The sequence below is a fragment of the Zonotrichia leucophrys genome, chromosome 17 (assembly GCF_028769735.1).
Source record: "Zonotrichia leucophrys gambelii isolate GWCS_2022_RI chromosome 17, RI_Zleu_2.0, whole genome shotgun sequence".
Taxonomy (NCBI): domain Eukaryota; kingdom Metazoa; phylum Chordata; class Aves; order Passeriformes; family Passerellidae; genus Zonotrichia; species Zonotrichia leucophrys.
Genome location: NC_088186.1, coordinates 2,762,551 through 2,790,451, shown reverse-complemented (window position 1 = coordinate 2,790,451; position 27,901 = coordinate 2,762,551). Strand labels below are relative to the sequence as shown.

At 52.3% G+C, this 27,901-nt stretch overlaps 4 protein-coding genes, 1 long non-coding RNA gene and 2 other non-coding genes across 8 annotated transcripts; 5 read left to right on the top strand and 2 right to left on the bottom strand.

The window, feature by feature from the left end:
* The first annotated feature begins 972 nt into the window (after positions 1-972).
* PPP1R26 (protein phosphatase 1 regulatory subunit 26) lies at positions 973-5,408 on the top strand. Its single transcript, XM_064727737.1, has 2 exons — positions 973-1,096; positions 3,441-5,408. The coding sequence occupies exon 2, from the start codon at positions 3,502-3,504 to the stop codon at positions 5,272-5,274; it is 1,773 nt and encodes a 590-aa protein (XP_064583807.1). The 5' UTR covers positions 973-1,096; positions 3,441-3,501; the 3' UTR covers positions 5,275-5,408.
* Positions 5,409-12,118: 6,710 nt separating this feature from the next.
* PIERCE1 (piercer of microtubule wall 1) lies at positions 12,119-13,359 on the bottom strand. The gene is made up of 3 exons (XM_064727996.1): positions 13,191-13,359; positions 12,723-12,801; positions 12,119-12,601 (listed from the first exon to the last, which is right to left on the bottom strand). The coding sequence occupies exons 1-3, from the start codon at positions 13,253-13,255 to the stop codon at positions 12,401-12,403; spliced, it is 345 nt and encodes a 114-aa protein (XP_064584066.1). The 5' UTR covers positions 13,256-13,359; the 3' UTR covers positions 12,119-12,400.
* A 26-nt stretch (positions 13,360-13,385) lies between these two features.
* Positions 13,386-14,993, top strand: MRPS2 (mitochondrial ribosomal protein S2). 2 transcript variants are annotated; one of them, XM_064727994.1, is made up of 4 exons: positions 13,386-13,477; positions 13,557-13,634; positions 13,752-13,881; positions 14,132-14,993. In XM_064727994.1, the coding sequence occupies exons 1-4, from the start codon at positions 13,450-13,452 to the stop codon at positions 14,673-14,675; spliced, it is 780 nt and encodes a 259-aa protein (XP_064584064.1). In that variant the 5' UTR covers positions 13,386-13,449; the 3' UTR covers positions 14,676-14,993. The 2 variants fall into 2 exon arrangements, with proteins under 2 accessions (XP_064584064.1, XP_064584065.1); XM_064727995.1 differs by having other exon boundaries at positions 13,398-13,477; positions 13,560-13,634.
* A 466-nt stretch (positions 14,994-15,459) lies between these two features.
* Positions 15,460-18,552, top strand: LOC135454946 (uncharacterized). Its single transcript, XR_010442229.1, has 4 exons — positions 15,460-15,726; positions 16,231-16,342; positions 17,023-17,072; positions 18,380-18,552. It is a non-coding gene; the product is annotated as an uncharacterized LOC135454946 (long non-coding RNA).
* Positions 16,572-16,708, top strand: LOC135455180 (small nucleolar RNA SNORA17). Its single transcript, XR_010442275.1, has one exon. It is a non-coding gene; the product is annotated as a small nucleolar RNA SNORA17 (small nucleolar RNA).
* On the top strand, positions 17,101-17,234 carry LOC135455179 (small nucleolar RNA SNORA17). Its single transcript, XR_010442274.1, has one exon. It is a non-coding gene; the product is annotated as a small nucleolar RNA SNORA17 (small nucleolar RNA).
* Positions 18,553-19,961: 1,409 nt separating the features above from the next.
* DIPK1B (divergent protein kinase domain 1B) lies at positions 19,962-26,469 on the bottom strand. The gene is made up of 5 exons (XM_064727647.1): positions 26,263-26,469; positions 23,902-24,036; positions 22,623-22,730; positions 22,321-22,497; positions 19,962-21,739 (listed from the first exon to the last, which is right to left on the bottom strand). Exons 1-5 carry the CDS (start codon positions 26,323-26,325, stop codon positions 20,927-20,929), a joined length of 1,296 nt encoding a protein of 431 aa, XP_064583717.1. The 5' UTR covers positions 26,326-26,469; the 3' UTR covers positions 19,962-20,926.
* Positions 26,470-27,901: the final 1,432 nt, after the last annotated feature.

Genomic DNA, 27,901 nt, shown 5'->3' with positions numbered 1-27,901 from the left:
CCAGCCTGGGACCCCCAGCTCGTCCCCTCTCAGCCCATTCGCTGGACCTCTAGCTGCGTCTCCACTTTCCATCACCCATCCTGAGCTTTTGACGACACCCAGCCAAAAGATGCTGATTTCCACTGCAGCATCACAGATGTTCCAGCCCCACAGGGAAACAAAACACACTGACAAAGTGAAAACAGGCATCACTTTGGGTTGAGGCACCGGGGTTTTGTTTGCCAGAGATGAGGAATGGAAATGCTTGTGCAGATTTACAGACTGAGAGCTGTGACTCACTCTGTGTGTTTTAGGAATGAGCAGGTTGAAGCGGGTGTCCTGAAAGGAAGCATCTCACAGCTTGGTTCTGCTCTGGAAGCACAGGGATGATAGCACTGGGTTGGCAGTGTATCCTCGGGGAAAACCCGCTTGCCAACAAAACAGGGATGAATTAGAGCACTAAAACTTTGCTGTTTCGCTGTGTGAAACCTCCAACATCCCAACAGCTCCAGGAGCCACAGCACTGACCGCTTCAGAGGCCTTGGCTCTCTGCACCTCACTTCTCATTCTGCACCCCAAACTTTGCACCTGGGACAGCCAAGTGTTGCATCCTGCCCATATTTTGAGTTTTCCCCAGCCTGGCACGCCGAAGGGAGCGGATGGATCATCCCCCGCTCTGCGCATAGCTCTGAGACAAGACCCGAGCACAATCTCGTTCTTTCCGCTGCTGTTTTGCCGGTCCGCGCCGGGACCGCGGTTTGGAGCCCGGCCCTGGCCGCGGGGCTGCTGCAGGAAGCCGCGGTGCCCCTTCCCCCGGCGGCCCTTCCGTTACGATCGTTACCGGGCTCCCTTCGCCCTGCCTCCCTCCCTCCGCTCCGCGCCGGCTCTCGGGGCCAGCGGCCGCCGCTGCCTTTGTGCCCCGGCCCGGTGCGGTCCCTCCCCGCCTCCCCGCCGGAGCCCTGCGGCGCATGCCTCCCGCTCCCCGGGGGCAGGGAAGGAAGCGCCGCCCGCCCCTGCACCAGCGCGGCGGGCAGCGGCGGAGCGGAGCCCGGCGGAGCCGACAGCCCGGCCCGGCCGCCGCCGACCCCCGTCGCCCCTGTCGGCCTCCTCTCGGCAGGTGAGCGGCGGGCGGGGGGCGCGGCCGGGCCCCGCCGCGCCGGCGGCCGAGGGAGGCCCGGGCCCGGGTCCGGGGCGGCGGAAGGCGGGAAGGGGGAGCCATGGCGGCGCGGGCAGGGCCCGGCCGGCCGCGGGCAGTGGGCGCGGCGCCCCGCGGGGGTCCCGCGGGCAGCGGCTGCGAGCGGCCCCCGAGGGTGGGGGGCCCGTCACAGCCCGTCCGGGGTGCCCCCCGAGCTGGGGGCACCCCCGTGTCCCTTCATGGAGCCTCTGTGGGTGCCCCCCGGGTTGGTGTCGCTTCATGTCCCCTCATGGAGCCACTATGGGTGCCCCCCTGGGTTAATGTCGCTTCACGTCCTCTCGTGGAGGCACTGTGGGTGCCCCCCGGGCTGATGTCGCTTCATGTCCCCTCACGGAGCCACTATGGGTGCCCCCCGGGTTAATATCGCTTCATGTCCCCTCACGGAGCCTCTGTGGGTGCACACAGGGGTGCTGTCCCCTCAAAAATCCGCTGTAGGTACCCCTTGAGTTAGTGTCCCCTCATGTCCCCTCATGCAGCCCCTGTGGGTGTCCCCTCATTTTTCTCCTCACGGAGTTACACAGGGTACCCCTCTCCATCAGGTTGTGTGTCTCCTCATGTCCCCTCAGATTTTGTCTGGGTGTGTGTCCCCTCATTTCCCCTCACACCCTCAGTGTGTGTCCCCTCATGTCCCCTCACACCCTCAGTGTGTGTCCCCCCTCCGGCAGCACCCAGGTGTCCCCTCACGGTCTCCGTGGGTGCTCTGGGTGGGTGCTGGGACACAAAATTTCACCCCAATCCCGTCTAATTCATGCAGGACCCCCAGTCCAGGTGTGGGATAGTGAAGGTACCTGCCCCTTCCCTGAAAACTGTGGAAATAGGTTAATAGGAAAAACGTTGGGGTTTTATTTTTTAATGAAGCTGGGAGCTAAAGTGTGTTAATTATGTTGCTTCAAGGTAATGAGGTATCCTAATTTCTGTCTTTTTGATCCTTAGCTGCTTATTACAAGGAAAAATGTTTTTAATTTATATTTGCCCAAGCAAAGATGAAGAATTGTCTTCCCTGGTTGTCTGTTACCTTACTCTCAGTAAATAAATACAAGTTTTAAAGACTTTAGAGTCATTAATCCTTTAAAATATTTAATACCGCTGATTAATTTGAAACCAGAACTAGAGAATAATTGACAAGTGCAAGGTCAGGGAGGTTTCAGAGGGAAAATTGTGTCTCTGTAGGTTGGCAGAGTCCAGTGCCACTGCAGTTCGGACTCACTGTGTTTGTGTGGAGCCACCCAACTGCAGTAGTTTTTGGGAATTATTGTCATCACCAAATGATGCTGCAGGTGAAGCCTTCAACCCTCATGGGACCATGTGGAGGTGGTGAACTCTTTGGGGTGTTAACTGGAGTTTTGTGGGTGGCTTTTTCCATTCTTCCACAAACTGAAGCTTCGTTCTGTCTGCAGTTTCGACTGGAACACAAAGAATAGCTCCTAATCTTCATCCTGCTTTTGTGCACTCCCCAAGATCTGTGTTTGCCAAGAGCTTTTATCCTGCAGTGAGGCCGGATGACTGATGTCTCAGGGTTATTGCTGTAGAGTGTGTTTCAGGAAGAAATAAGTTCCCTTTCCTTCTCTCTCAGCTGCCCCAAGTCCCTAAGCTGTTTGTGTTTAATGCCAAGTCAGATCCAGTAAAAGCTGTTTTGGAATATTGTGTGATCCTCTGCTCTCTGAGGAGGAGTTGGTTTGTGTCCCACCATCCTGGATGATGGTCCAGGTTTCTCCACATCCACCCATCCTGCACCATGTGGACACAGCCAGTGCTGCTTTTGTATGAAAATTGGAAAGCTGAGCTGCATGATCCTGAAAAAGGGCACTTATGCCAAAGGAAACAACGAGCAGAGTATTTTGCTGAGTTCTCCACTCCCGCTATGAAAGAATTCCTCAAAATTGGTTTTCCTCTCCTGCCACAAAGTTTTCTGCAAAAGTATTCAGTGCAAAGGGGATTGCACTGAATACCATCACCATGGGTCTGGGTAGTGTACCATTATTTGGGAGCACATTATTTGGAAAGCACGGGAAGAGTTTCAGAAGTGAATTACCTGAATTTGGTTATGATTTTGCCAGAAAATACTTCAAACCTCAAACTGCCTTATCCTCAGTGAGAGTAGTGACTGATTTACCTGTTCAAGTGATGTTGAGGAGTAATTCCTGTGATTATCTGGCACAGTAGTTCTAAGTGTTAATAATTTACAGTTCATGTTACCAGGATTATTACATGGAATTTCTGGAAGGCACACGCTTAATAAATAATTTCCTTTTTTAATTTGTTTTAGGATGGAGGAGAGACCGGTCTGAAAATCTGTTCCATGGTGGACTTTGCTGTGGTCTGCTAGAATGTTCCTTATGGATGCTCCTCCTCTGGTAGCTCTTCAGACAAAATGGGAGTCCTTCGGGCCAGCAAGGAATTGTAGATACCCCGTGTGCTTCCCTGAGTCCGACAGCAACGTCACCAGAACCTCCGTGAGCGCCAAAGTTCAGATGATCATAAACAACCTGCAAAGCCAAGAGCCTGCCCTGGGTATGAACAATGAGTGTGGCTGTGTTGTGCAGAAGAAACAGAAGGGAGAAAAAGGCTCCAGTGCCAGAGTCACACCCAGCACCACCTCGCTGCTGCAGAAGCATCCTCAGTACACCCAGTGTGGGTGCCCCGAGGATTCTGATGGCAGCGAAGTGGAGGGGAATGTAGAGTTTGAGACTCTGCTGCTGGATTCTGACAGCGACGATTCTGTGGACCGAGGTATAGAGGAAGCCATCCAGGAGTACTTGAAAACAAAAAGCAAAAGTGCCCAGTCGTTGCCAAGGAATGCAGAGCGTTCTGGGAATGTGGGCAGAGACAAAAGGTTTAAGAGGGAGTTCTCCCAGAACAAAGTGGCTAGTGACCTCCTCCCTGTGAAATTTAATGCTGAGATGCTCTCTGAAGAGTACCTGTCTGACCACCTGGGAATTGGGAAAAGAATCCAGCCTGCTTCCCCTCAGAGCATCAGCAGCGATGACTCCTTTGAACAGAGCATACAAGCTGAAATTGTGCAGTTCTTGAATGAGAAGAAACAACAAGAAATTAGTAAATGCGTTACCGAGGAGGATAAAAAAGATTCCCGTGTGAGATCTGTCCTGAAATGCAACAAAGAAGCAACAAACAGAACAAACTGTGGTGCTGTAAAGCAAGGTTGTAATGCACTGCTCCTGAGACACCATCCCAAGCTGCAGAAATCCAACGCCCAGTCCAAGTGTTTGCAGTCCAAAATCCAAGCAGAGCCCGGTGATTTCAGCCAGGTGAACCAGGCTTATCTAGAAATGGGCACTGCCAGCCAGCCCTGGCTCGTGGAGGAGGATGAGGGAAGTGGAGCTCATTACTGGGAGCCAAGGGAAGCACTCATCAAGGAGAGCATGCACACATCTGACTCGAGCAGCGATGATGGCATTGAAGAAGCCATCCAGCTTTACCAGCTGGAGAAAATCAGGAAGGAGGCAGGTCATGCAGCAAACTGTGTCCCTTTGCAGAGGGAACCATTTGATCCAAAGGGTATGGCAGACATTTCTGCCAGCCTGACAATTAGCTCCACAAAAAGTGCCTCACCAGAAATCCATAAAAACCCCATAAGCAACAAGAGAAAAGAAGTTAATTCCAAGTCAACAGGATTAGAAAGCACCAGCAATGACTTTAATAAGCTGTTTAAACCACTGAAAAAAGCCAGACATTTTGCACTTCCAGAAAACAAGATTACTGCTTGCGAGCTCACTTTGCAGGCCTCTTGCAGAGCAGACACATCTGCAGAGCTCATGTGTGCAGAAGCTATCCTGGATATTTCCAAAACAATCATGCCATCCCAAATGGGAAGTGACAACAAATCCCTCACTGCAGACTCCTTCTTTTCTCCCCAGCTTCTCTCGTCCTCCCGTTGTGAAAGTGACAGCAGCCTTGTGGACAGTGATGACAGCATAGAGCAAGAAATCAGGGCTTTTTTGGCTCTGAAAGCACAGTCAGAGAACCTTGGAACAAAACCTCCCAGCCTGTCACGCTCCATGCAGATGCCTTTGCCTTCTGATCCAAACAGCCTCACGGGACCCTTGAGCCTGCTCTGCCCAAAACACTCAAATTATCCCTGAGTCGGAAAAGGAGACTCAAAAGGGAAGGCAGAACAGCAAAACAAGGGGGGTCAAAAGTACCTGAGCAGCTGGAGACAGGACTTTTCCAGCCAGGTCACCATTCCAAATTCCCAGTGCTCCAGGAGGAGCCAGCCCTGAGCAACCCCACAGAACTCAGGGATGCTCAGAGCAATAAAGACCCGAGGCAGCAGCAGCTGATGTCTCCCAAATTGTCTGCCTCTGATGGCAGCAGATGTGTGCCCTTGGACTCTGTAAGCCCTTTCCTGCAGGTTCAGAGTACCACAAAAAAACCTGTAAAAAACCCCATCCAAACCCCAGAGAGAGAGGGGTCGGGTGATGAGAGCAGCTCTCTGGACAGTGATGAGGACCTGGATAGTGCCATCAAGGACCTGTTACAGTCTAAAAGGAAGTTAAAGAAGAAATCCAAGGACCAGAAAGCTCAGTGCAAGAAGAAAGTCAGATTCAGTGAGACAGAAACTCAGCTGCTGGATGAGTTCAGTGGTCTCCAACAAAATGAGTGGAAATGTAAAAATCCCTCTCTGCTAAAAAGCTGCCTCTCAAAACCTAGGAAAGCTGTGAGGGAGAATGCAGTCAGGAACCCTCCAGACAACATCAAACTTCCCAATGACAAGCCAGAAACCATGAAAAACTTGGAATCTAACTTACAGCTTAAAAAAGGCAATAAACCTAAACCAGTTTCAAACCAGCGGGGGGCTAAAAATAGGAAATGTGCTTTCCCAGCTGTGTCAGATGCCAGTGACAGCAGCTCAGTGGACAGTGATGACAGCATTGAGCAGGAAATCAGGAGGTTTTTGGCAGAAAAGGCTAAAGACTCTGCAAGCAATTCAGAGATGCAAAAAGGTGATGCAAGTCTGGACCTACTTAGAGCGACCAAACAAACTGGTAATAAAGGAAAAGCAAAGCAGCAGCCGGTGGAAAATGAGATTGACCTGATGCTGGGTCAGAGCAAAAAGATTGAAGCAGTTCAGCAAACTGAGGAGGTGAAGAACTCTCAGAGAACAGAAGGGAAAAGTGCAATGTTAGCTGGCAGTGGAAAATGTGCTTCCTCTGCAGAGAATGTTCCTACTACTGGTCAGTCAAAAGCTAAGCAAGGACTGGGGGGGGTCAGAGGTGGTGCTGCTGAGGAGTTACCTGGGAGTGCTACAGGTAAAAGGAATGTCCATAACACAGAGCCCCCAAAACCCAGCAGAAATGAAGGGTGTAAAGTGAGAAAAGTCATGAATGCCAAGCCCAGATCTAAGAGGAAGAACACCTTCCAACTAAAAATCTCCAGTAAATTTATTGCAGGTCTGAAATACGCCCGGGACAGGAAGAAATCGATGCTTTTGAACAAAAAGCAGAAAGCAGAGTGTTTGCTCAGCCAGAGCAGTGCCTTGGGAATGGAGACAGCTTCCCAGGACACTGATGTACTTAACCCCTTGCCAAAAGGGGAAATTACACCAGCAATAAAAGAGCCCAGTTCTTCTCAGAAACTCATGGTGGGAGGAGTGAGTCCCCATGTAGCAGAAAGCTGTGCAGGAGCTGGGTGTCTCCAGGAGGCAGCTGAGGCTTGCAGGAAGGCTGATGCTCCAGGGGATCAGTCCCAGTGCAGCCTTCCCTCACAGGAACGGAGTTTGGCAGCAGGAAAAGCTGATAAGGTTGGCAGAGGAACCTCCAGAGCTGAGAACACCCCGATGTGCATCAAGGAAGGAGATATCCACCAAGGCAGCTGGGCTGACCCCACTGCAGATCCCCCACGCCCTGAGTGCAGGGTGGGAAAAGCAGATAAAGCCAGCAGAGAGCCAGCTCAGCACAGTGCTCAGGTGGACAGTAAGGGAGGGAATAACCTGCTGGACAAGAGGCCAGATGCAAGTTTAGCTTGCCCAAGGCATGAATTCCATGTGACAGCAGCAGCAGTGCATGATAGTGGAGGAGCACGTGCAGATAACAGTGTGCAGATGTGCATTAAGGAAGAAAAAATTGACAGGCAGGGAGAAATTCAGGTATCCAGCTCCAAAATGGAAGGAAAAGTACCTGTCCTGCAGAACAGGGAAGCTGCTAGTGAAGTACACCAAGGGCAGGAATTTTTAACCAAAACCTGTGCAAAATTTACTGACCTACCTGCAGGGGACTGCCCAGGTTCCCTCTTGGGAAAAAAGGTTTCAAATATGTAAGTACTTTTTTTTTTTTTTTACACTAGCAGTCTTTTTATAAAATAACTGTGATTGTAATTACCTTGATAAAGCTTGAGAGAGGAAAGGAGAGGCAGTGGGAAATGCTGATACCTGTATATCATACACACACTAATGTGAAAATAATTCTATTTAACAGGGATATCACGGATAGGCATTCGTAGCTTTTGTAGAATTTTGTAAATTATTTAAAGTGCTCTAAGGAAATATTTTTTATAATGATTTTTAGGGCTTGCATTCCTACAGGATGCTGTAGTTACTGTAGATAAGATATTGGCTAATCACACTTTAAATTATGAGGCCTCTGCCTCTGAAAGGGAAACCTGTTTGCGCACAGAATTTATTTGGGAGCCTGTTCAGAGATCCTAGGGAAGCACAGCCTTGGAGAGCAATGCAGATGTGACAGTGGCCACATCCCAGCTGCCTCTGGACAATGCTGTGGGGTGGCATTTGCTGGAGCTCAGTTTTCCCACCCTGAGGACTGAGGGATGAGCTCTCTGGGCAGAACTGGGGCTGTGGAGATCCAGCCTGGAAGATAAAAAATGCAAATTGAGGTAAATCAAGTGGATGGCTCTGTCTGCACCTCCTGTGCAAAGAGATCTCAGCAGCTGCTCAGAGTGCTTTTACACACCCAGAACCTCCTGCTAGCAATGATTCCAAGCACAATTGCAGTCCAAGGCAAGTGAAGGAGTGTGTCTGTTCAGACAACATGATTTCCCTGGATTTCCCTGGATTTCTGTACTGTTGGGGCCTGCAGGGTTCAAACAATTCCTGTTATTCTCAACTCTCTCCTTTTGATGCCCTGCAGTTACCCAGAGATGGCTTTTGGTTTTCTGAATGAACTTTCTGGAACTGAGTGCCCTTAACTTTCCTTTTTCAGAAGTGGTTTTTAAAATGTTACATTTCTGTGAACTTTTCACTGACAATTTTGGTGCAATAAAGCAAAGCTGGGTTTGCTGTAGGAAGTCACAACACAAACGGATTTTTTCAGCCACGGATATTTTCAGCACTGTTCTTTCTTCAGGCTCTTTCTCTGCCTCCGTTTCCAGCAGCCAGAATAAAGCAATTTTTCACTACTATCTTTTTATTTGTACTGACTTTCAACGGGATTGAAGTAGCACATTCACATCACACACACAAAAAAGTGCCCCCACACTGGTTTCGCTGCAAATTCTAAAGGTGTAAATTGGAGCTGTTGGCTCTTTTCATTTTCATTTTTGTGTTGTGAAGTCCTTGGAGGAGTTTGTTCTCACATCTTGTCCCTGTGAATTGATCTGATATTCTCTTTGTCTGCTCTTCTGCAGAACTTCTCAGCCAAACCACCACTTAGCATCACTTTGTTTCTCAGTCACTTGAGGAGTCTTCCTCCAGGCTGGCCTTAAACTTGCAAAACGGAGCAAAAGCAGCCAAGACTGGATCCAGAGTGCCGTGGTGTCCCTGGTGTGATGCAGAATGTGGGCAAAATACGGTGTAGCATAGAGTAGTGACTGTGGCATGTAGAGAAATAAACATCCTTGGTGTGTCCATGCTGTCGTGCAGCTGCGTTTGAAACATGTTCCTAGTGCTCACTTGGCATTTCTGACTGTCCAGCCACCTTTCTGTAGCCCTGGGGTTGGTTGGCCAGGTTGTTCAAAGCTCAGTGTGTTAACTCATCTCCATTTTGTGGTAGGATACCTTGGAAAAGTGGTTTTTCCTTAGCTCAGTGCCTGCACTCCCTCTTCACAGGTTTATCTTTTGCTCTGCCTTGATTCCGTTGCAGGATTTGAGCCTTTTGTTTGGAATAGGTCAATAGGCTGGTATTTTAAACTAGAAGTTTTCCAAGTACCTTGCTTTAAAAGGATTAAACTGTATACTTAATTTTCCTAGAGATGTTGGAAGCACTCTGTACTGTTTGTATAAAAAGCTGAATGTTTCTTCTCAAAAGTTTTCAGTAAATCCACATTAAGACTTCAAAGGTGTCTCGTGCCCCTGTTGCTGTGTCTGTGTCCTCAGTACCACTCGTGACCCCATCCACTCCCAGTTAAAATGCAATTCCAGTTACCTTGTGCTTTAAATAAAACCTGATTTCAAACAGCACTTTTTAATTTTAATTGATGAACTTGATTTGTATATAGGAACTGGTGTACATTGCTGAGTTTCTAATGTTTAATAAATGGGGTTCTGCCCGTGGACCGTGCATCTGGAGTGTTCCTATGGTTTGTGTCATCATCTTGAGTGAGTAATAATTTCTGTGTTCCCTCTTCTTCCCTCCTCACTGAGGATGTCATGAATTCTTTGTAACAAAACTGAAGGAGGAGAATTTATAAAATACAAAGGGTTGGCTTTTGGGAGGTGAGAATGGTGCTTGTGGTAGCAGAAACCCAAGAGATTTCTTTCCTGGTGTTTGATCAAGAAGTGGAATCTTTGCTTGTTTAATTTGGTGTGTGTCAGTGGCAGTGTCCTCATCCTGGCCCAGATCTCATCACTTGTTCAGAAAAGAGAAGTCTGGTGGTTTGCAGCAATAAGAAATCCCTCTTACACATCACTAAAGGCTGAGCAATAAAAAAGATTCTCTTGAGTGGCAATAAATCCCACACTGGTACCAAGGTTGCAGCACGAGTCTCTCAAGGCTGAATTTTCATACCAGCAGCTCCAAAAGCAGATTTGATTTCCTGCTCACGGTGCCCATGAGAGCCCCAGGGAGGGCACAGAGTGGGCACAGCCCTGTCACTCCAGTGCCAGCTCTGGGGAGTGTCCAGAAATCTCCTTTTCCCATTTCTCCCACCCTCCTGAGACACCAATTAATTATAATTACTGCAGTAGATACAGGGAGCCTTAAACCCAGCTCTTCCAAAGCTTATTAAGTTACCTTTTTTTTTTTAATGAGTGCTGGTTCATATTTTTAAAAAACCCACAATGCTCATTTTTCTTTCCAGTCAGAGCCCAAAACTTGTTAATTTAGATATTAATTATATCATTATATATTATATAATTATAATATATATATTATATTATATTATTATATTATTATAATATTATTATATAATTATTATTATATTATTATATTATTATATTATATTATATATATTATATATAATATATTATATATATTATATATGATAAATTATATATATCTATTATATATATTATATATAATATATTATATATATTATATCTATTATCTATATTATATATTATAATATATATTATATATGATTATAAATTATATATATTATATATAATTATATATTTAGATATTAATTATACCACTTGATGTTTTTTATTATGGCTCTGGTGAGTTACAGATCTTGGCTGCAGTACCACAGCTGGCAGGTAAATCTGAAAAGAGGTTTATTGCTTCATTTTTTTACCCCAGTGACTGCTTTTGGGTGCTTTGGGAACAATCTTCAAGGATCCTCAAGGGACAGCAAGGACTCCCTTCATTTTTTTATTCCCAGTTCTTTGCTGCTGTTTTAGGAACACTTTATGCAAGGCAGGAACATCCCTGCCCCCATTTCTTTTATTAATGTAGCTTTTCAATTTTTCATCCCTTCAGTTGGTGATAGTTCAGCCTCACTAATTTTATCTGCAAATGTGAAAATCTTCCTTTCAAAAGACAGAGTAGAAAGAGATTGTCTGAGGTAGATCCTGTGTGGTAAAATGAGTCATTTTTAGGAGAATATTTTGAATTTGTACAGGTATTTCTTTTTTTAAAAGTGCATTTGGTCTAACCTCTGAACATTCAGATACACTGCATGCCAAACTCTTCAAAGGAACTGGTTTCAAGAATAAAATTAAATTAAAATTGATGCAAGAAGGAAGAGGTGGGTGTTTTCAGATGGAGTGGGAAAATATGTGACAGAATCCACTCTGTTAATATTTTTATGAGGCAGCCTTATCCCTAAATTATGCCACCTGCAGAAAAATCTGTGGATAAAAATACATGTAACATTGTCACAACGATTTCTGTTGATGCAGCACTTTGTTATTTTCTCATTTCAGGAGAAGAAAGGGAAGTTCTAAAGAAGCTCCAGGTATTGTCTAGAGTCTGAGACGAGGATCACAGCAAATGGAAGAGGGTTCCTTATTTATTTTCAGATGTTAAATCGTTGAAATGTTAACTTTTCAGGCCCATTTCTGCTCAGTTTATTTACCTGTTCCAATTTATTATTTTTGGTGTGTTTGCAGCTGGAGGATCTACCCAGCTCTTACCACATGTCACAAACAGGGAATGGTTCTGACATGTGAAGAGTAGCAATTGCAGTAGTTTGGACATAATGTTCCACTCATTATTTATATTTTTAGCAAACAGTTTGAATAATATTATGCTCATTTTTAATGTTTTGTTACACCTGTAAGGTAGGACTGGTTTTCATCCATAAACAGGCAGAGTAGTTTCTTTTAAAAACTCATTTTTAAGCCAAAAATGTTCAGGTGCTCTTTCAGTGCACTCACTGTCCAACTGATGCAGTTTCTTTGCCTGTACCTACAATTGTTCCAATAAAACTTTTAAAAAAATCTTCTTTTTGATTACTTGTCATTATTTGAATAATTTCTTAAAACTTCTTACTTTGGAGAGAGAAGAAACACAAACTTTCTAGAAGAAATCCAGAGTTCATTAATAACTCTGGAAAACTAAGAGATTGATTATTCAATAAAGACTAGAGAAGCAGTTTAGATCTTGAATTTTTAATGATATGTAGTAAATAAGGCAAGAGTGTAAAGGATCACTAGTGACAGAGAAGGGGATAAGGGGACAAAACCAGAATTTATGTTGTCCTAGTATTTATATGCTGCTGATAAATCAGGTAAAATGCTTCACATGAGCTACCTGACACTTAACCGCATTAAACCTTCACTAAATACTGCTAATAAATAACATTCCCTGTGCACTCTAGTGGGTCCCTTTAGGATCAAGGCCGGCCGTGGGCGTTTTTGAGGCCGCCAAACGCTGCCTACGGCGGCTGGTCGCGGCAGTGCGAGGGCCCGTTGGGGTTGTAGCTGGGGTGGAAGTCCAAGTGCTCGTAGGCGGTGATGAAGGTGTCGGGGCCGGTGCAGTGGCTCTTCTCCAGGGACGTGTTCAGGCTCTCGTTCCTGCACATGCCAAACCTGCCCAGGTGTTCCGAAAATGTGTGCGGGAGGGTGTGGAAGGAGTTCTGTGGGGGCGACAAAGGGTGACGGGGATGGTTTAAACATGGACAACACCTGCAAAGCCCGGCTGGGTACAGGGCTGGACGCGGCTTTGGGCCGTGTCTGCATCCATCGGGGGGCTCCTACCGGCAGCTCGTGCACCGTGGGGGCCCTGCTGCCGTAGCTCTGGTTGGCGGTCCGGTAACGGGGGTGAGCCGGCGGCTGCCTGCGGGGGAGAGCAGAGATATTGCGGGGCCAGAGCACAGCTATTGCGGGCAGCGGGGCCCGCCCGATCCGGCGGCTGCCTGAGGGGACAGAGCACAGCTACTGCGGGCAGCGGGGCCCGCCCGATCCGGCGGCTGCCTGAGGGGACAGAGCACAGCTATTGCGGGCAGCGGGGCCCGCCCGGGCCGGCGGCTGCCTGAGGGGACAGAGCACAGCTATTGCGGGCAGCGGGGCCCGCCCGGGCCGGCGGCTGCCTGAGGGGACAGAGCACAGCTATTGCGGGCAGCGGGGCCCGCCCGGGCCGGCGGCTGCCTGAGGGACAGAGCACAGCTACTGCGGGCAGCGGAGCCCGTGGCCGGGGTAGAAGGAGAGCTCCGGGCCGGCGCTCACCCGTAGCCGCGGTAGAAGGTGAGCTCCTCGAAGCGCCGGGGCACGCCCGGGCTGGGCTCGGCCATGGCGGAGCCGCCGGGCCGGGCCAGGCCGGGCCGCGGGGATGGAGCGTTACCCGGCAACCAAAGGAGGAGGGCGGGGAGCGACCGCAACCGCCCCGGGGCGCGCCCGCCCCGCCCCGCAGGAAGCGGAAAGCGCCGCTGACCTTCCCCCGCTCCTCCTCCTCCACCGTCCCCGTGCCCTGCGGCGGGCTCGGAGCATGGCGCTGCCGCGGCTCCTGCGGGCAGGTGAGCGGCGGGGCCCGGCCCGGTCCGGCCCGGAGCGCCCCGGCCACCCCCGTGTGACCCGCGTGTTTCTGTCCCGCAGCAGCCCCGCGGCTCTACAGCACCGTCCCAGCCCCGGCCCCGGTCCCGGCCCCGGCCCCGGCAGGCAGCCGGCCCCGCGGTGAGTGCTGCCGGCACCCCTGGCACCCCAGCCCCGTGCGCTGATACCAACCGGGCACGGTGCATCCTCCCGGCCCGTCCCCCCAAACGCAGTGAGTATTTGTTTCCCCTCTCTCAGCTGACGATGACAAGCTGCTGACAGAACCTCTCAGCCACCCCGACTTCTTCAGCGTGAAGGAGCTCTTCACCCTGAAAGATCTCTTCGATGCCCGGGTGCACCTGGGCCACAAAAAGGGATGTCGGCACAGGTGAGGGATGCTTTTGGTGATGCAGCGCTTGTTGACAGCAGGAATGCTTCCCCAGACCACATCTGCTGGATTGGTCTGAGCCTGGAGCTGCTCACACAGGGCAGGGTACTGGAGCACTGGGAGGGTGTGACACTGGGACAGACAGGGCTCTCTGTGCTGTCAGCTAGGAGCAGGAGCATGGGATGGTTCCACTTCCAGAAACGCTCAATGCCTGCACACCCCATCCCCGTGTCTCCCTGTGCCCCCACAGGTTCATGGAGCCCTACATCTTCGGCTGCCGCCTGGATCAGGACATCATCGACCTGGATCAGACCATGCAGCACCTGCAGCTGGCCCTCAACTTCACAGCCCACGTGGCCTACCGAGGGGGCATCATCCTCTTCGTCACCCGCCGGCGCCAGTTCTGCCACCTGGTCGAGAGCACGGCGCGGGCGTGCGGGGAGTACGCGCACACCCGCTACTGGCAGGGCGGGCTCCTCACCAACGCCCACATCCAGTTCGGCCCCGGCGTGCGCCTGCCCGACCTCCTCATCTTCCTCAGCACCCTCAACAACGTCTTCGAGCCGCACGTGGCCATCCGCGACGCGGCCAAGATGAACATCCCCACGGTCGGCGTGGTGGACACGAACTGCAACCCGTGTTTGATCACCTACCCCATCCCCGGCAATGACGACAGCCCCGCGGCCGTGGAGCTCTACTGCAGGCTCTTCAGGATGACCATCATCCGTGCCAAGGACAAGAGGCGGCAGAGCGAGGCCGTGGAGGAGCTGCAGAGGAAAGCCCAGGGCAAGTAGAGCCCCAGGGATGGGCTCGGTGCCTCTGCTCCACTCCACAGGGCTGGCTCTGCATCCAGCACCGCTGTTGGCACAGCTGGCTGGTGGGAAAAGGACCCCCAGCCCTGTGCACGGTGATCCCACAGCCATGGAGGGTCTCCAGATCCAAAAAATTGTCCAGAGCAATGCAAGGGAAAATGGAGCCAGGCTCCTCTCCTTGAGTTTGTCACTGTTGCAGGGAGTGCCACTGTCCTGTGGCTTTCCTGAGCTCATGATCTCACCTGAAACCACTTGTATCTTGTGTCTGTTCTTAGTAAATAAAGGGATTTATCCCTGTGATCCTCTTTTTGGTTTTTCCCTAGTGGAATGGGATGGGGAGTCTGGCCAGGGCAGTCAAGGCAGTGGGACAGATAGGATGCCCCCAAGCTGGGGATATTTCAGGGTGGCTGATGCAGGGTGAGAGGATCCCCAGTGGGGGTCAGAGGGTTCCAAATTTGTCCCGGGACAGGCTGAGAGCCCAACCTTTGCCACCGCGGGAGGTGGGGGACTCCAGGAGCAGCTGAGAAAAGGGATATCCATCTTTTAGTAGCCTCGTGTCTCCGTGGGAGGCCCTGGAGCAGTCCTGGGCAGGGATCCGTGTCCCGTTCGGTGTCCCGTGTCCCATCCCCTGTCCCCGGTCCCAGCCCCGCCCTCTCCCTGCTCTGAGTCCTCCCGCCCGCCAGGGGGCGCTCTCGGGCGGAAGAGCGAGTGCGCAAGCGCGGCCGTTCCCCGCACTATATAAGGGGGAGGTGCGGAGTCTCTCGCCCTTTCGGTGGGCGCGGGGCGGCGGGGACTGAGCTACCGCGTTTCCTCAGAGGGACTGGACCGGGACTGGGACCGGGACCGGCCTCAGCCTCTCCTGGCGCGGCCAGCGAGAAGCCCTGCGTCCTTCAGGCGCAGCAAACCGCTGCTGGTGGAGGCGGCTCCACAGCTGCGCCTTCCCCCGCCATGTTCTGGCGAGGCTCCCTCAGGGCCGGTGCCGCTTCCCCCCGGCCCCGGCGCTGAGCGGCTGCGGCGGGAGGAACCGAGCGAGGTGAGGCTGGGAACGGCCCCTTCCCCTCAGCCCCGCGGCCCGGCCCGGCCCCGAGCGGCCCCGGGGCTCGGGGGGCTCCGGGAGCTGCCACGTGCGCTGCAAATCCGCAAATCGTGGAATGCGCCAGAAGCAAAATCCATCCATCCATCCATCTATCTATCTATCTATCTATCTATCTATCTATCTATCTATCTATCAATATGATATTAATAATATGTCCATATATTGTAAACCGAATATATTGCAAGGTGTATATTTATATCGCTAATATAAAGCATACATAGATGTGTATTTTTTAATACACTCCACTGAAAAAAGGAAGAAAATTGAGGGATTTCAGGTTTTCAACGATTTCAGTAGCTAACATGAATCTTCAGTTGATATCATTCTTTTAACTGTTCTAATTCTCTGGTTTTCAGATAAATGGTGTGCTTCACCAAAAAAAAAATGGCTGTTAGGCATTATTAACAACATTTTTCCTTTGTTTTTCTTTTCTTTCTTCAGCCTGGCAGTTGACAAAAAATGAAGTGACCAGAGCAGGATGGTGTGAGTTCAGAAATGCAGGGTGATCCTTCAGGAGGGGGCTGCCCGAGAAGCTTCAGCCACCTTTCTAACTGTAAGTGGAGTGTTACACGTGGTATCTGCACATGCAGCAAATACCTTGCTAGCACTGCTTTTAAATAGTGATAAAATCTTCTAAATACAACAGAATCATGGAATGGTTTGGATTGGAAGGGACTCCTTCCACTCTCCCAGGCTGCTCAGAGCTGCATCCAGCCAGGCCTTGAATACTTCCAGGGATGGACACCCACCCATAATTACATTTTTCCAGTGGTTTTGGGTTATTTGCTGCCACTGGCGTTGCAGAGATGGCTGCTGTGGCATCTTTGTGTCAAAGAGTGGCAAGAGAGACCCAGGCTATGTTCTACGCTCGTTTGTTCTGCACCCCGTGAGCAATCAGAGTGATTGATAGCCTGACATCCCTAATCAGCCTCAATGGAGACAGGGAAACCAGCTCTGAACTGACTGGAATGTGGGTTCTGGATAAGGGGAGGTTTGTTCTGTTCAGAGTGAGACTTTCTGATCCTGTGGGTGCCACGTGTGTTACAGAACAGTAAGTGGAAGCGATCTGTAAAACCACGTGGCAACACTGGGAATTTATCATACCAGAAAATAAAAATACTCCTGTGCTGTTATTGATAACCTTTTAAATTCCTGCTGCCAGGGAAGCAGCACCTGTGTAAGCAGGCTTTGGGCTGTGTCTAAAGGCTGTCCATGCATTTCTTTCTTTTCCAGAGGCAGACCAGAGGTGAGCTGCAGTGCCAGGGGGTGCCAGCCCTGCCCAGGTGAGCTGCAGTGCCAGGGGGTGCCAGCCCTGCCCCATCTCGTGTTGCAGGCATGGCTGCAGTGCCATGTCTGTGTCATTCGGTGGCAGACAGCAACAGGCGAGGTCTTCCCTGGTGCTCTGAGCCCTGTGAGCTCTCAGGATTGCTCAACAACCTGACATTTCAGTTCTTTTCCCTGCTCTCTTGCCTTTAATGGGGAATGGTGGAGGGTGGACACTGTCCTTTAGCCCGTCCCTGTATCCACGTGGTGCTGTTTGTCACTGTCCCCTCTCGAGGGACACCAAGAGCAGCTCTGGGCACGCAGGGATTGTGACCCTGAGCTTTGCAGTGAGTGGCTCTGGCACTGCTGAATGGGAAACCTCATTAAACGGCCATTAGAGGGCCAGAGGGGCCTCAGTGGTGCAAAGTGAGCCCTTCAATTGGCAAAAGTCACTGGCTTTGGAGAAGAATGTTAATGAGGTTGTGGGGATGTGGTTCTGCTTGAGGATGTGGCTCTTTTATTTAAATTTCTTGACTTCTTTTAACCCTGCAATGCGTGTTTGGGGTTTTTCATCAGGCTTTGCTCACTCCTAATGAGTGTCTCTAGAGCTCCCTGTGAGGCACAGCAGAACCATGAACATTTTCCTGATGGCATTTGTGGAACTGCCCTTCCCCAGGCAGCGCTCCTGGACCATGGAGATTGCTGTGCTGAAGGAAAAACTGGCTCTGAGCTGTGGAAAACGTGAATGTTTTACATGAAAGTGGTTTAGAGAGGAATTAAAAATCTCTCTGCACATAGCACAGCCCTTCATCATCCAGGACTGGTTTATGTCATGGCTTTAAAGCTGGAATAAGCTCAGAATTTTTTTTTCCCTGCACTATTAATAGCTTGGCTCTGCACCAAGGTTGGCAAACTCACCTTGGATTTTTAGGGAGTGATGGAATAACCCAGAGCAGGCTCCAGCTATCCTGCTCTTAAATTATCCCTTTCCTAAACTCCCCCAGCCAGATATTTTTCCAAAACCCTTTGATGTCCTGCCAAAAAGCTTCTCCTAAATTTGTGCCATGTCCTTCTGGGCTGAAGGAAATCCCTGTCTCAAAGTTTCCTTGTGAACCCTGATAACAGCCTTAAAATCTTTCATTTTATATTTCATCTTTATTTCCTCTGGGATGTGAAAACTCTTGAGACAGACCCAAGACAGTGAGAGCAGCAGAGTCTGCATGGCAAGGGTTAATTAATTAGCTCATTAGTATTGATTTTATTGCTCCCTTTTCTTGCCTGTTTTTCAACTTTTCTGACATCTTGGGCCTTATTTTTTTATTTGCAGATTATGCCTTGAGCTGCAGAATGTCTGACAAACTGAGAACTGCTTGGCAGCATCCACGTCTGATGGCTTGGAGATTCCTAAAAACTTGATCATCTGTGTTTTCTCTACATGGTTAAGAAGGATTTAAATAAAAAAAAGCCTAAATAAAGATGCCACCTACAAGACTGAAAGGATTATGCTGTGTGTTTGTAATGCTATTTTTTAACCATTCTAGGATGTAAGACTCTGTGGTATGAGAATTTAGGATTGTTTTAAAGTAATTTAAGGTTTTACCTCCATCCTCTTGGGCACAAAGGGGATCCAGTGAGATCAGATTATCAGTCTTGGAGTGTCCTGGCTTTTTTTCCATCTCTTGTGGGGAATCTGGAGGAATTTAAGTGTAAAACAGCTTTGCCTTGATTCATTTCTCTCCTGTATCCCAGAGTGGTTTGTAAACTGCACTCACTTTGTGCTTTTTGTTAGTGATGAGCAGAATTCCTGGGAGTGTCCAGGGCCACAGGGGACGTGCATTAATGGAACAATTGCTGTCACAAGTGTCTTTATTTCAATTAAACTGTCAAGGCCTGGTCCCTCAGCTACAGGAGCCACCTCTTCATAAATATTTAGAGGTTCTGGTGTTGGGGAAATTGTTTTCCTCCTGCTTTAGCACTGCTTTGAGGGAAGGGAACAGCAGGGATTTAGTGGGAGTAAACAATGGAGGGAAGGATGGAAAATGGCTTTTCTGCCGCCCTGAGGAGGGGATTTTGGCAGGGGCTTGGGTTCCTCTGCAATGGCAGGAGGAGCTGGGTTTGCCAGGGGAGCTGTTGTTGCCATGGGGATGCAGGACAAGGGATGAGGAGCCTGGAGCATCCTTACTGAATTCCAGGGAATTCCAGCCCTGCCTTCCCTCCCCTGCACCTGCAGACAGGACCTGGGTGGTGCCCATACCCAGTCCAGGCTGAGCATCCCTTTAAACACAGAATCCCCCCAGCTGTTGCCATGGGGATGCAGGACAAGGGATGAGGAGCCTGGAGCATCCTTGCTGAATTCCAGGGAATTCCAGCCCTGCCTTCCCTCCCCTGCACCTGCAGACAGGACCTTGGCTGTGCCCATACCCAGTCCAGGCTGAGGAACCCTTCAAACACAGAATCCTTGGGCGTGCTCACCTTCTCCACGGATAAATCACATTCCACAGGCCACTCTCAGCAGGGACTGAGCTCTGCTGGACACAGAGCACTCCTAACACCAAAATCTGCCCAGTGAGAGGTGATGAGGAGCCTAAAGAACCAACAGAAGGAAAATCCTGATCTTTGTCCCAAAAGGGCTCCTAAATTTGCTGCAGTGTCAGGTGTATTTTTATTTTCTGATTGCACATCAGCTGCACGCTCGCTTCCCTAAGGAATTGTTGGCAGGAGAAGAAGCACATGCTCCAGCAGCAGGAAGATGGCTGTGCTGGGAACAGAGCAACCTTGGGGGAGTTTATCCAGCTCTTCCTCCCTGCCCAGAGCTGTAAGATTGCTTTAATTGAGCATTCCAAGGAAACAGCCATAGTTGGAGCCCTGGGAGCACAGACACGGCCAAAACAAAATATCTGGAGACCTGCTAAAAGCTTTGCCTGGAAATTCATTTTAATAATGAGAGAAGCACTGGATTATTCTGGTATTAACCTTCAACCTCTGCAGGGCAAGCCCAGCTTAGTTTTTGGAGAATTAAACGGAGGGGTTGGCTTATCCCTGCTCTGAGCGTGGTGGGCAGTGACACCCGAGCACACGGAGGGGTCACAACGTTCGTGTTTAGCCCTTTGCCTTTAAGCCATCCTTGGCCTCGGCCGCTTCCAGAGCGGACACGTGAGGGAATGGCTTGTGCTGCCAATTCCGGACTGGGGGCAGGAGCAGCTGGGGGGAGCCTCTCACAAGCCTCGGCATCACCGGCAGGGTCAGGCACTTAAAAACGGAACCAAAGCACTGCCACGATTCTCCACGGTGCAACAGACAGCTGATCTGCTTCCTGTGTGACAGCTGGAGCTGATGGCAGATGACTCAGACACTTAAGGAGAGGCTTTTGAAAGGGGAAATCTACCTTTTCCTCCTTTTTAGATCACAAACAAGCTGGTACTTAACAGGCTGCTGTTTGGCTATTGATGGACGGGTGTGATTCACGTAAAAGCTGTTTATTTACATCAGAGCCGTTCCTCAAAAGGAGATGTGACAAGTACAGCATGAATGATTCATTCCCATCGCTTTGCTCTGCTTTCCTGCTCATCAAGGAACAGTTTGATGCATCCAGCTGGGCTCTGCTTCCTCATCCCTTTCCGTGTCTCCTTCCTCCCCCAAGCCTGCTCAGCCCAGCTCCGTGTCCCAGCTCTGCTCCTGCCGACCCATCCCTGATGCTGCTGGGTGGTGCAAGTCATGATGTTGATTTTCCATGAAGGAGAAGGGGCTGCAGCTCTGGAACTCCCTGTGCAGGGTGTGTTTTTCCTTGGGGAGGAGAGGATGGAGAAACAGGCCTTCAGCCCTTGGACCTCACTCCAAACTCACAGATGGAAATTCCAGGGCCGTGCTTCCCCCGTTAGGAATATTTGGTGTTGGAAATCTTCTTCCAGAGCAAGGTCTTGAGGTTGTTGAGCACGAGGGAGTGGTGCACTTCCATCTGGCTGGCCAGGCCACTGAGAGTCATGCAAGTTCGGAGCTGTTTCTGCAGCTCTTCCTTCAGCTCCAGGGGAGCTCCATAGAGCAGATAGTCCTGCAGCAGCCCGCACACCTTGGCCAGGTTGGGCTGCACCACGTCGCTCTTGCACTGCTTCAGGAGCTTGTCACACGTGGCCGTGCAGTCCCGCCCGTAGGTGCAGTCCCCGTTCTGCTCACAGTGCCGGCCCTTGAGGAAGCCTCTGATTGTCATCTCCGTGGCCACCTTGCGCAGGTTGACCATCTTGAAGTCGAACTTGTCGTTGTAGCCCACGTTCCTGAGGCTGCTCTCGCAGATGTAGAAGCTGCCGTAGGTCCCGTGGAAGATTTCCTCCACGAACTCCAGGAGGCCGATGGCGATCTTGGCGCGCCGGGGCCAGGCCGGCGCAAACCACTGGTGGATGAGCTGGTGGGCGAGGGAAGGCAGCAGGGACTGCAGGAAAGGGGGGACATCCACCCCGTACAGGGAGGTGTGGGGGATCTTCTCGGTGACATAAAGGTCCCCACAGTGCCCCAGCAGCTTGGCCGTGTGCTCCTTCTCGTGCAAGGAGAACATGAGCAGGAACTCGTTGAGCTGGAGCAGCGCCCAGATGGATTTGGCCTCTGCCAGGGACACCTTCCCGTCACGGTTCACGTCTGCCATGGTGATGATCCGGCTCACCAGGGCGGGAAGAGATGGCTGATCCCCCAGCTTGGACTGCAAACAGCACAAAATTGGCATCAGACCCTCACAGCTCTCTGTGTTTGGGTGTCACATCACAAAACAGAACTGGGGGAGCAAAGAACTGAGCTGGGGAGGAGGAGGAAATGGTGACACTCCAGAAAATGCCACACAATATGTGGGCATCCAGCTCCAGCAGAATTTTACCAGCCTCAGGGCTGCTCTAGAGCTGGAACCCCACCACTGCTGCAGAGGTCCCAAGAGGGGAAACTACCAGAGCCACCAAATCAGCTCTGCCCAGCACAGATGCCACCCAACAGGGGTAACTACCAGGACCACCAAATCAGCTCTGCCCAGCATAGATGCCACCCACAGCCGTGGCACAGCCACCTCCAGAGATGCTGCTACTGAAATCTCACAGATAAGAACTCATTTCCTCCACTAATCACTGCATGGCACTGGCACCCCGCTCATCAGTGCATGGCACTGACACCCAGCAGTGGATGGGGGACACAGGATGGAGGAGCTCTCGTTCAAAGGGAAGGAAAAACACAGTTGGTGTTTCTGACTCCAGAGCCATGCCAGGGCTGTGGGATCCCACAGGGCCCTGCACTGACCTTCAGGAAGTTGAGGAGCATCTCCTTGAACTCGTCCATGGAGGTTCCCCGGGTGGGTTTGTCGAAGAGCACCACGTCCCTCCTGGGCACAGAGTCCGGGCGGCTCTCGGCCCTCAGCGCTTCCCCGATGCCACATTTGATGATCACCTCCCTGTCCCTCCAGAGCCCTCTGTACACCTGGAGCACAGGGAGGGGCACAGCAGGAGGAGGGAGCTGGGTGCTGGTTTGGGATGGGCACAGGGGAGATGTGCAGGGTTTGGGGCTGTGCCCAGCCTTGGCATGGCTGGGGGGCACAGACCTACCTGCTGGCTGGGGGAGGAGGAGAGGCAGTGCTGGAACAGGAGGCCGCGCTCCTCACACAGGTCCTTGCACGTGGAGCCAGAAATGATCCCTTTCTTGTACTGGTCACACTGGGGAGGGCAAGGACAGAGAGGAGCTCAGCAGGGACAGATTTCTACTGGCCCTTAGGGATGGCTCAGTGCCTTGGGCTGGCAGGGACCCCTGTGCTGCTGGGGGGATCTCAGGGATTTGTTCCTGGATGCTGCTGCTGCAAATCCAGGGGTTTGGGAGAACTTCCTGACTGGAGGAGAGGGCAGCGTGGAGTTGGGTGAGGAAGCACAGGCTCAGGATGCTCAGCAGAACCAGGCTGGCCCCAGTCTAGGGGGTGACAGGGACATGAACAGACATGGCTGATCCATGGCCAGGCTGGAGCTGGAGACATCCCTGGCAGGAGAGGCTGCAGCTCTGCAGCTCCTCAGCGAGAGCACAGCAGCCTCAGGGCTGGAAGCTGGAGCTGCAGACACTCACTGCATCTTTTCCCTTTTTTTTTTACTGTGGATGGGAATTAACCCTTGGACCTGCTCACAGAGGACACGGCCAGACACGGAGCCTGGAAGCCCCAGCTCTGAGCAGGAATTAGCGCCCAAGACCCCGCGGTCGGAGTCAGGCAGAAAATCAAATTAAACGATCGTTGCTGTTGTTATGGCAATTCCTGCCTCCCTTCTCTGCTGAGGGATTGATCAACGAGGCTTGTTCTGACACAGCCCAGCTCCCCCTCCTCTCCTGGGCTGGGCTGAGACCCACTCCCATGCCAGAGGCACACACAGCACTCCTGGAGACATTCTATGGGGAACACGGAACATAATACAATCCCATGGAACTACACTACAAACCCCAAACAGGGCAAAACACACAGAGCCAGGCAGCCACACAGAGCTCTGCTGCTTTCCTTAGGGCTGCTCAGCAGCCACAGACAGGTACCATGGACCGAGTGCTCCCTTTTTCCTCCTGCTCTGCAGAGCGCAGAGGGGACTGGTGTGATGCTGTCCCTGCCCACAGATCCTGCTCCTTGCCCTGCCATTCCAGCTTCACCTGCACAGACATGGATGTACCCACGCCTGTCCTGGCTGCTTCCCTCTGCCATCTCACAGAATTGTTTCACCGTCACCCTGGCAGGGTAAGGTCACCCCTCCTGCTCCGAGCCCTGTGCCATGCTGGGGACAGCAGCTGCCAGGAGGGCTCCTCCTGCCAGCTTTGGGGGCCCAAACAGGACAGGAGCCGCGGGGCTGTGCTGCCACTCACGATGATCATCCGGCAGACGTGGCCGCGGCACAGCTCCGAGTAGGACGCGTAGTGCATGTAGGCCACCCAGCTGCCCACGAAGATGCCCAGCCACACCACCAGCAGGTACTTCACCTTGATGCCCGGGAGGCGGCCCTGCAAGGCAAAGGAAACGCTGTTGAAAGCCTTTTGGAAGGGCAGGGCATTGCCCAGGGCAGCACAGCTGGCCAAGGACGGCTGTGCCACACAAACCGACCTGAGCGCTGGGGAAACCTTCAGCCTTTTTTATATATATTCATCAGTCTCTTATGCAACTCCTGCTGCAAGTAGGTCACTTAAAATTCCCTAAAAGCAGGGGGATTAGCAGGCTGGGCTGCAAGGAGCTGGATGCCGTGCATGCCTGGGAGCTGTGGCCACATCCTCCCGCTCTCCTGCCCTGTGCAAGGCTGGGGTATCCCAGTGGGGCTGCAGGGGCTCTGCTCCTGTTTGGGGGATCCCTCTCAGCAGAACCCCCCCTTTAGAAAGCCCCACGGGCAGGGGAAGCTCCCAGCAGCAGTTCCTGTGTGGGAGTGGGTGAGTAACAAACCTGGGAGCTCACAGGTGATGCTCTGTGCAAACAACTCAGAGGCTCTCAGCAGGATTTTGGGTTTTTGGCTTTGTTCCTTCCCCCCTGACCCTGGCACAGCAGCACTGCTGCCATCTGGCCTCCTGCAAGAGAGGCTGCTCACCTGGCTCGTGTAACAGAGCAGATCCCAGCAGTTCCAAAGGGCAGGGAATGAATCCTTGCACTAAACAAACCCTTCCATCCCTTTTCTGTAGGTAATTCTACAGAATCCCTGGCCTTTGACCACCTCCAAACCCTCCTCCCTCCTCACGACCTGCAGCTGGGATAGGGCTGGATCTGAGTGGGTGCAGCACCTTTAAAACCTGCTGGGGATCCTGGCTTGGGTCTTGTAGCCCAAAACCACTCCCCACCTCCAAAATGCTCCTCCTCAGCCCCTTTCCAGGAGCTGTCAGAGCTGTGGGAGCCACAGGAATGGGCAGTGAGGGTGAGAGCAGACAGGTCTGCCTCGAGATCGTGACATTTCTCCCATTAATTGGAAACCCTAAAGTGTGAAGAGGGCCAGGGTGCCCAGCTTGCCTGTGAAGCAACAGCACCGCTAATTAACGTGAAATTAAATTAAAGAGAAGCCAAGCACAGCCAGGACTTGGCAAAGACAAAGTCTAGGTGGCTGCTCCTGTGAGCTGAGAAGCGGCTCATGGCCCTGAAGTCAGGCACACTGAGACCTTGAGATCCCCCCAGCACAGGAGCCCCCCAAAACTCAGTAAAGGGACTTTTCCAGGGACTTCCCACTAGAGATATGTCTTGGAGAACCCTGGAATAGCCAAAATGTCACTTTTTACTTATTCTGACTTAGAATCCATCCTGTAGCAGAAGGGGAGTCAGGCATGGCATGGGGATCTCTGGCTTCATCATCCCCTAACGGGTAGAAAGAAATGTGGGAGTGGGGGATGCATTTCAATGAGAGGTTCCCCTGAGATTTGCTTGGATTTTGGATTTTGAGGGTTCCTCCAGAGCCTCAGTCTCAAGGCAGAGGAGATTCTCTCCCCATTGCCTTCCCTGCACTGAAGGGTGTTACCCTGTGAGAGTTGCTGTGTTTAGTTTTAGAGTGACTAGGGAGGATATGAAAGTGACTTTGGGCTGGGGCTGACTTCAAAGGCAAAATGGATGCAGCATCAACAAAATCCTGCTCCATCCCTCTGGCTCCCCTGGGAACACGGGGGTTGTTTCACAGCACTCCCAGATCTGCACCCACCTCCTGCCAGCACCGGGTATCCCCTCTCTCATCCCCTCCGGGATAACCCCTCTGGTCCAGGATCCTTGCCACAGCCAGGCTTTCCCATCCCAGGCTGCAGAGAGAACCCCCATTCCAGCATCCCTGACATCCCCGGCCCCAGCATCCCTGGAGATCTGAGGGAGGTGCCCGGCCCTCGGAAGCTCAGGGATGGGAAGAGGACGGAAGATAAAGAAAGAGAAGGAAGGAGCCATCCCTGCCCTGCTGCATCGGCGGCTTCACCGAGCGCTGCGGGCTGGGCTGCCCCGGTGCTCCCCGGCTCCGGCACGGCGGAGCGCGGCGCGGGTTATGCAACCGCTGCGGCCCCGGCTGCTGCTCCAGACCCCCGATGTGCCGGTGCCCGGCCCCGGCTCCTTCCACCGGCGTCGGGGGAGCCGAGGCGGAGCGTCCCTTTGTGCACGGCCGGTGCCAGCATGCGGAGACGGGCATCCCCGAGCCGGCATCCCGCATCCCAGTGCATCCCCCCGGCCCGGCGCATCCCCGAGCCCGCATCCTCCATCCCGGCGCATCCTCGCTCCGCCGGTACCTGCAGGCCCTTGGAGAAGGGGCAGAACAGCACCAGATGCACCAGGCGCCGGATCCTCCGCATGCTGCGGGCGCCCCGCGGCCGCGGGCCTCAGGCTCCGGGGGGCATGGCCGGGGCGGCCGCGGCCCCCGCAGCGCCGCCGGGGCCGGGGCGGGCCGGGGTCCCGGCAAGGGGGGCCCAGGCGCGCCGCTCGCTCCGCCGCAGCGCCCGGCCCGGCCCGCGGGGCTCGGCGGCTCCGCCCGGCGCGGGGCGGTGCGGGAGGCGGGGGCGGCGCTCGCAGCTCCGCCGCAGCCCGGGGAGCCGGGGGTGCTGCGGCCACGGCCCCGCTCGGCCCCGCTTGGTCAATCCAACCCAGCGCTGCGCATCTGGGCATCCCGCCCGGGGGGCTCATGCCCCATCCAGCCGCGCATCCCGCTTGAGGATCTCATGGCCGTGCCCATCCCATGTTCCGGGGTTCCACCCACCCGGGGATCCCATCCCCGGGCTCACCCCACCACACAGCCCTGCTTGATGATCCTGGCAGAGCAGGGAGCCGTCTGTGGAGATGCTGATCCCACCTGGCCCCCAGCACTCACAGCAGCTCCAGGTTTATTCAAACCCATTTTTGGTGGCAGAGAGCCAGACTCCCTCCTCGTTACCCATAGCAGATAACCTGTGAGCACAGCTCGGGGCTGCACCCCTCATGCCTGAGCCCTGCCATCACCGCCGCTCCTTCTCCTTCTTGCTGTGTCTTTTCCCACCCTGAATCCCAGCAGCAGCACTGGCTGGTCCTCCCTGTTAGCACTGCAGCCGGGCAGGGAAACATCACAGCAAGACTTTGACAGGCCAGCGACAGCCCCACCCAGGGGGATCCTGTGTGCACAGGCAAGTTAGAGCAAGGGGGACCAAGAGCAAATAATATGATGGGAAATGATCTGGGAGACTCAGTCACGAGGGCATTGTTAAAATAATTCCTTGCCTGCTATAAGCAAATCTTCAGATTATCCGTTTGCCCCCTTTTCATGGCTCAGGTTGCTCCTTCCTTTTAAATTTGGTTCAAAATGACCCTTGAAAACAAGCTGGTCACTGCGAGCCCAGATCCCCGCTCAGTGTGAGCGCCAAGCACCGAGTTATCAGGGCCTAATGAGCAAAAGCCTTTGCTGGACTAATCCAAATAATGGTGATGGATAAGGAGCATCACACAAAACTGCCTGAAGCCTCCCAAATCCTGCAGCGTGTTTGCTGCCTGCTTTTAACCCTGAGGAGGTCCCTGCTGCTCCAGCGCTGAGCCCTGACCTCTGTGTGGGCCGGGCTGGCATTGCCCGCAGCGGTGACGGACAGGGACAGTGAAGTCACCTCAGCCACCCACAGCCCCTGTCAGGGAAGGTTTTACCATCCCACTGAAGCCAGGATGGTTCTGCAGCAGGTTCTTTTTTTTAGTGTTAATTAAGACAGGAAAGAAGAAGAGAGTCTGAGATTTATTTTTGCTGGTGGGGTTGGTAATTTGGGAAACAGCAGGGACGGGAAGGTGCATTGCTGGATGCATTCCACACTCCCTGCTCACCCTGCTCATGCAGCTCCTTCTGACTTGAACCCTGATTTTGGAGGGCAAGAGTGGGGGAAGAACCCTCGATGGAGATAGGGAATGGCACACCTGGCC

Excerpts from the sequence above, each read along its gene's own strand:
- MRPS2 (XM_064727994.1), top strand. The coding sequence starts at position 13,450 with ATGGCGCTGCCGCGGCTCCTGCGGGCAG. Across the intron at positions 13,478-13,556 it reads GCCGCGGCTCCTGCGGGCAG|CAGCCCCGCGGCTCTACAGC; the intron begins GTGAGCGGCGGG and ends TCTGTCCCGCAG. Across the intron at positions 13,635-13,751 it reads GGCAGGCAGCCGGCCCCGCG|CTGACGATGACAAGCTGCTG; the intron begins GTGAGTGCTGCC and ends CCCCTCTCTCAG.
- PIERCE1 (XM_064727996.1), bottom strand. The coding sequence starts at position 13,255 with ATGGCCGAGCCCAGCCCGGGCGTGCCCCGGCGCTTCGAGGAGCTCACC. Across the intron at positions 12,802-13,190 it reads ACCTTCTACCGCGGCTACGG|GCAGCCGCCGGCTCACCCCC; the intron begins GTGAGCGCCGGC and ends TCTCCCCCGCAG. Across the intron at positions 12,602-12,722 it reads CCACGGTGCACGAGCTGCCG|AACTCCTTCCACACCCTCCC; the intron begins GTAGGAGCCCCC and ends TCGCCCCCACAG.
- DIPK1B (XM_064727647.1), bottom strand. The coding sequence starts at position 26,325 with ATGCGGAGGATCCGGCGCCTGGTGCATCTGGTGCTGTTCTGCCCCTTC. Across the intron at positions 22,498-22,622 it reads CCTCCTCCCCCAGCCAGCAG|GTGTACAGAGGGCTCTGGAG; the intron begins GTAGGTCTGTGC and ends CCTGTGCTCCAG. Across the intron at positions 21,740-22,320 it reads TGCTCCTCAACTTCCTGAAG|TCCAAGCTGGGGGATCAGCC; the intron begins GTCAGTGCAGGG and ends TGCTGTTTGCAG.
- PPP1R26 (XM_064727737.1), top strand. The coding sequence starts at position 3,502 with ATGTTCCTTATGGATGCTCCTCCTCTGGTAGCTCTTCAGACAAAATGG.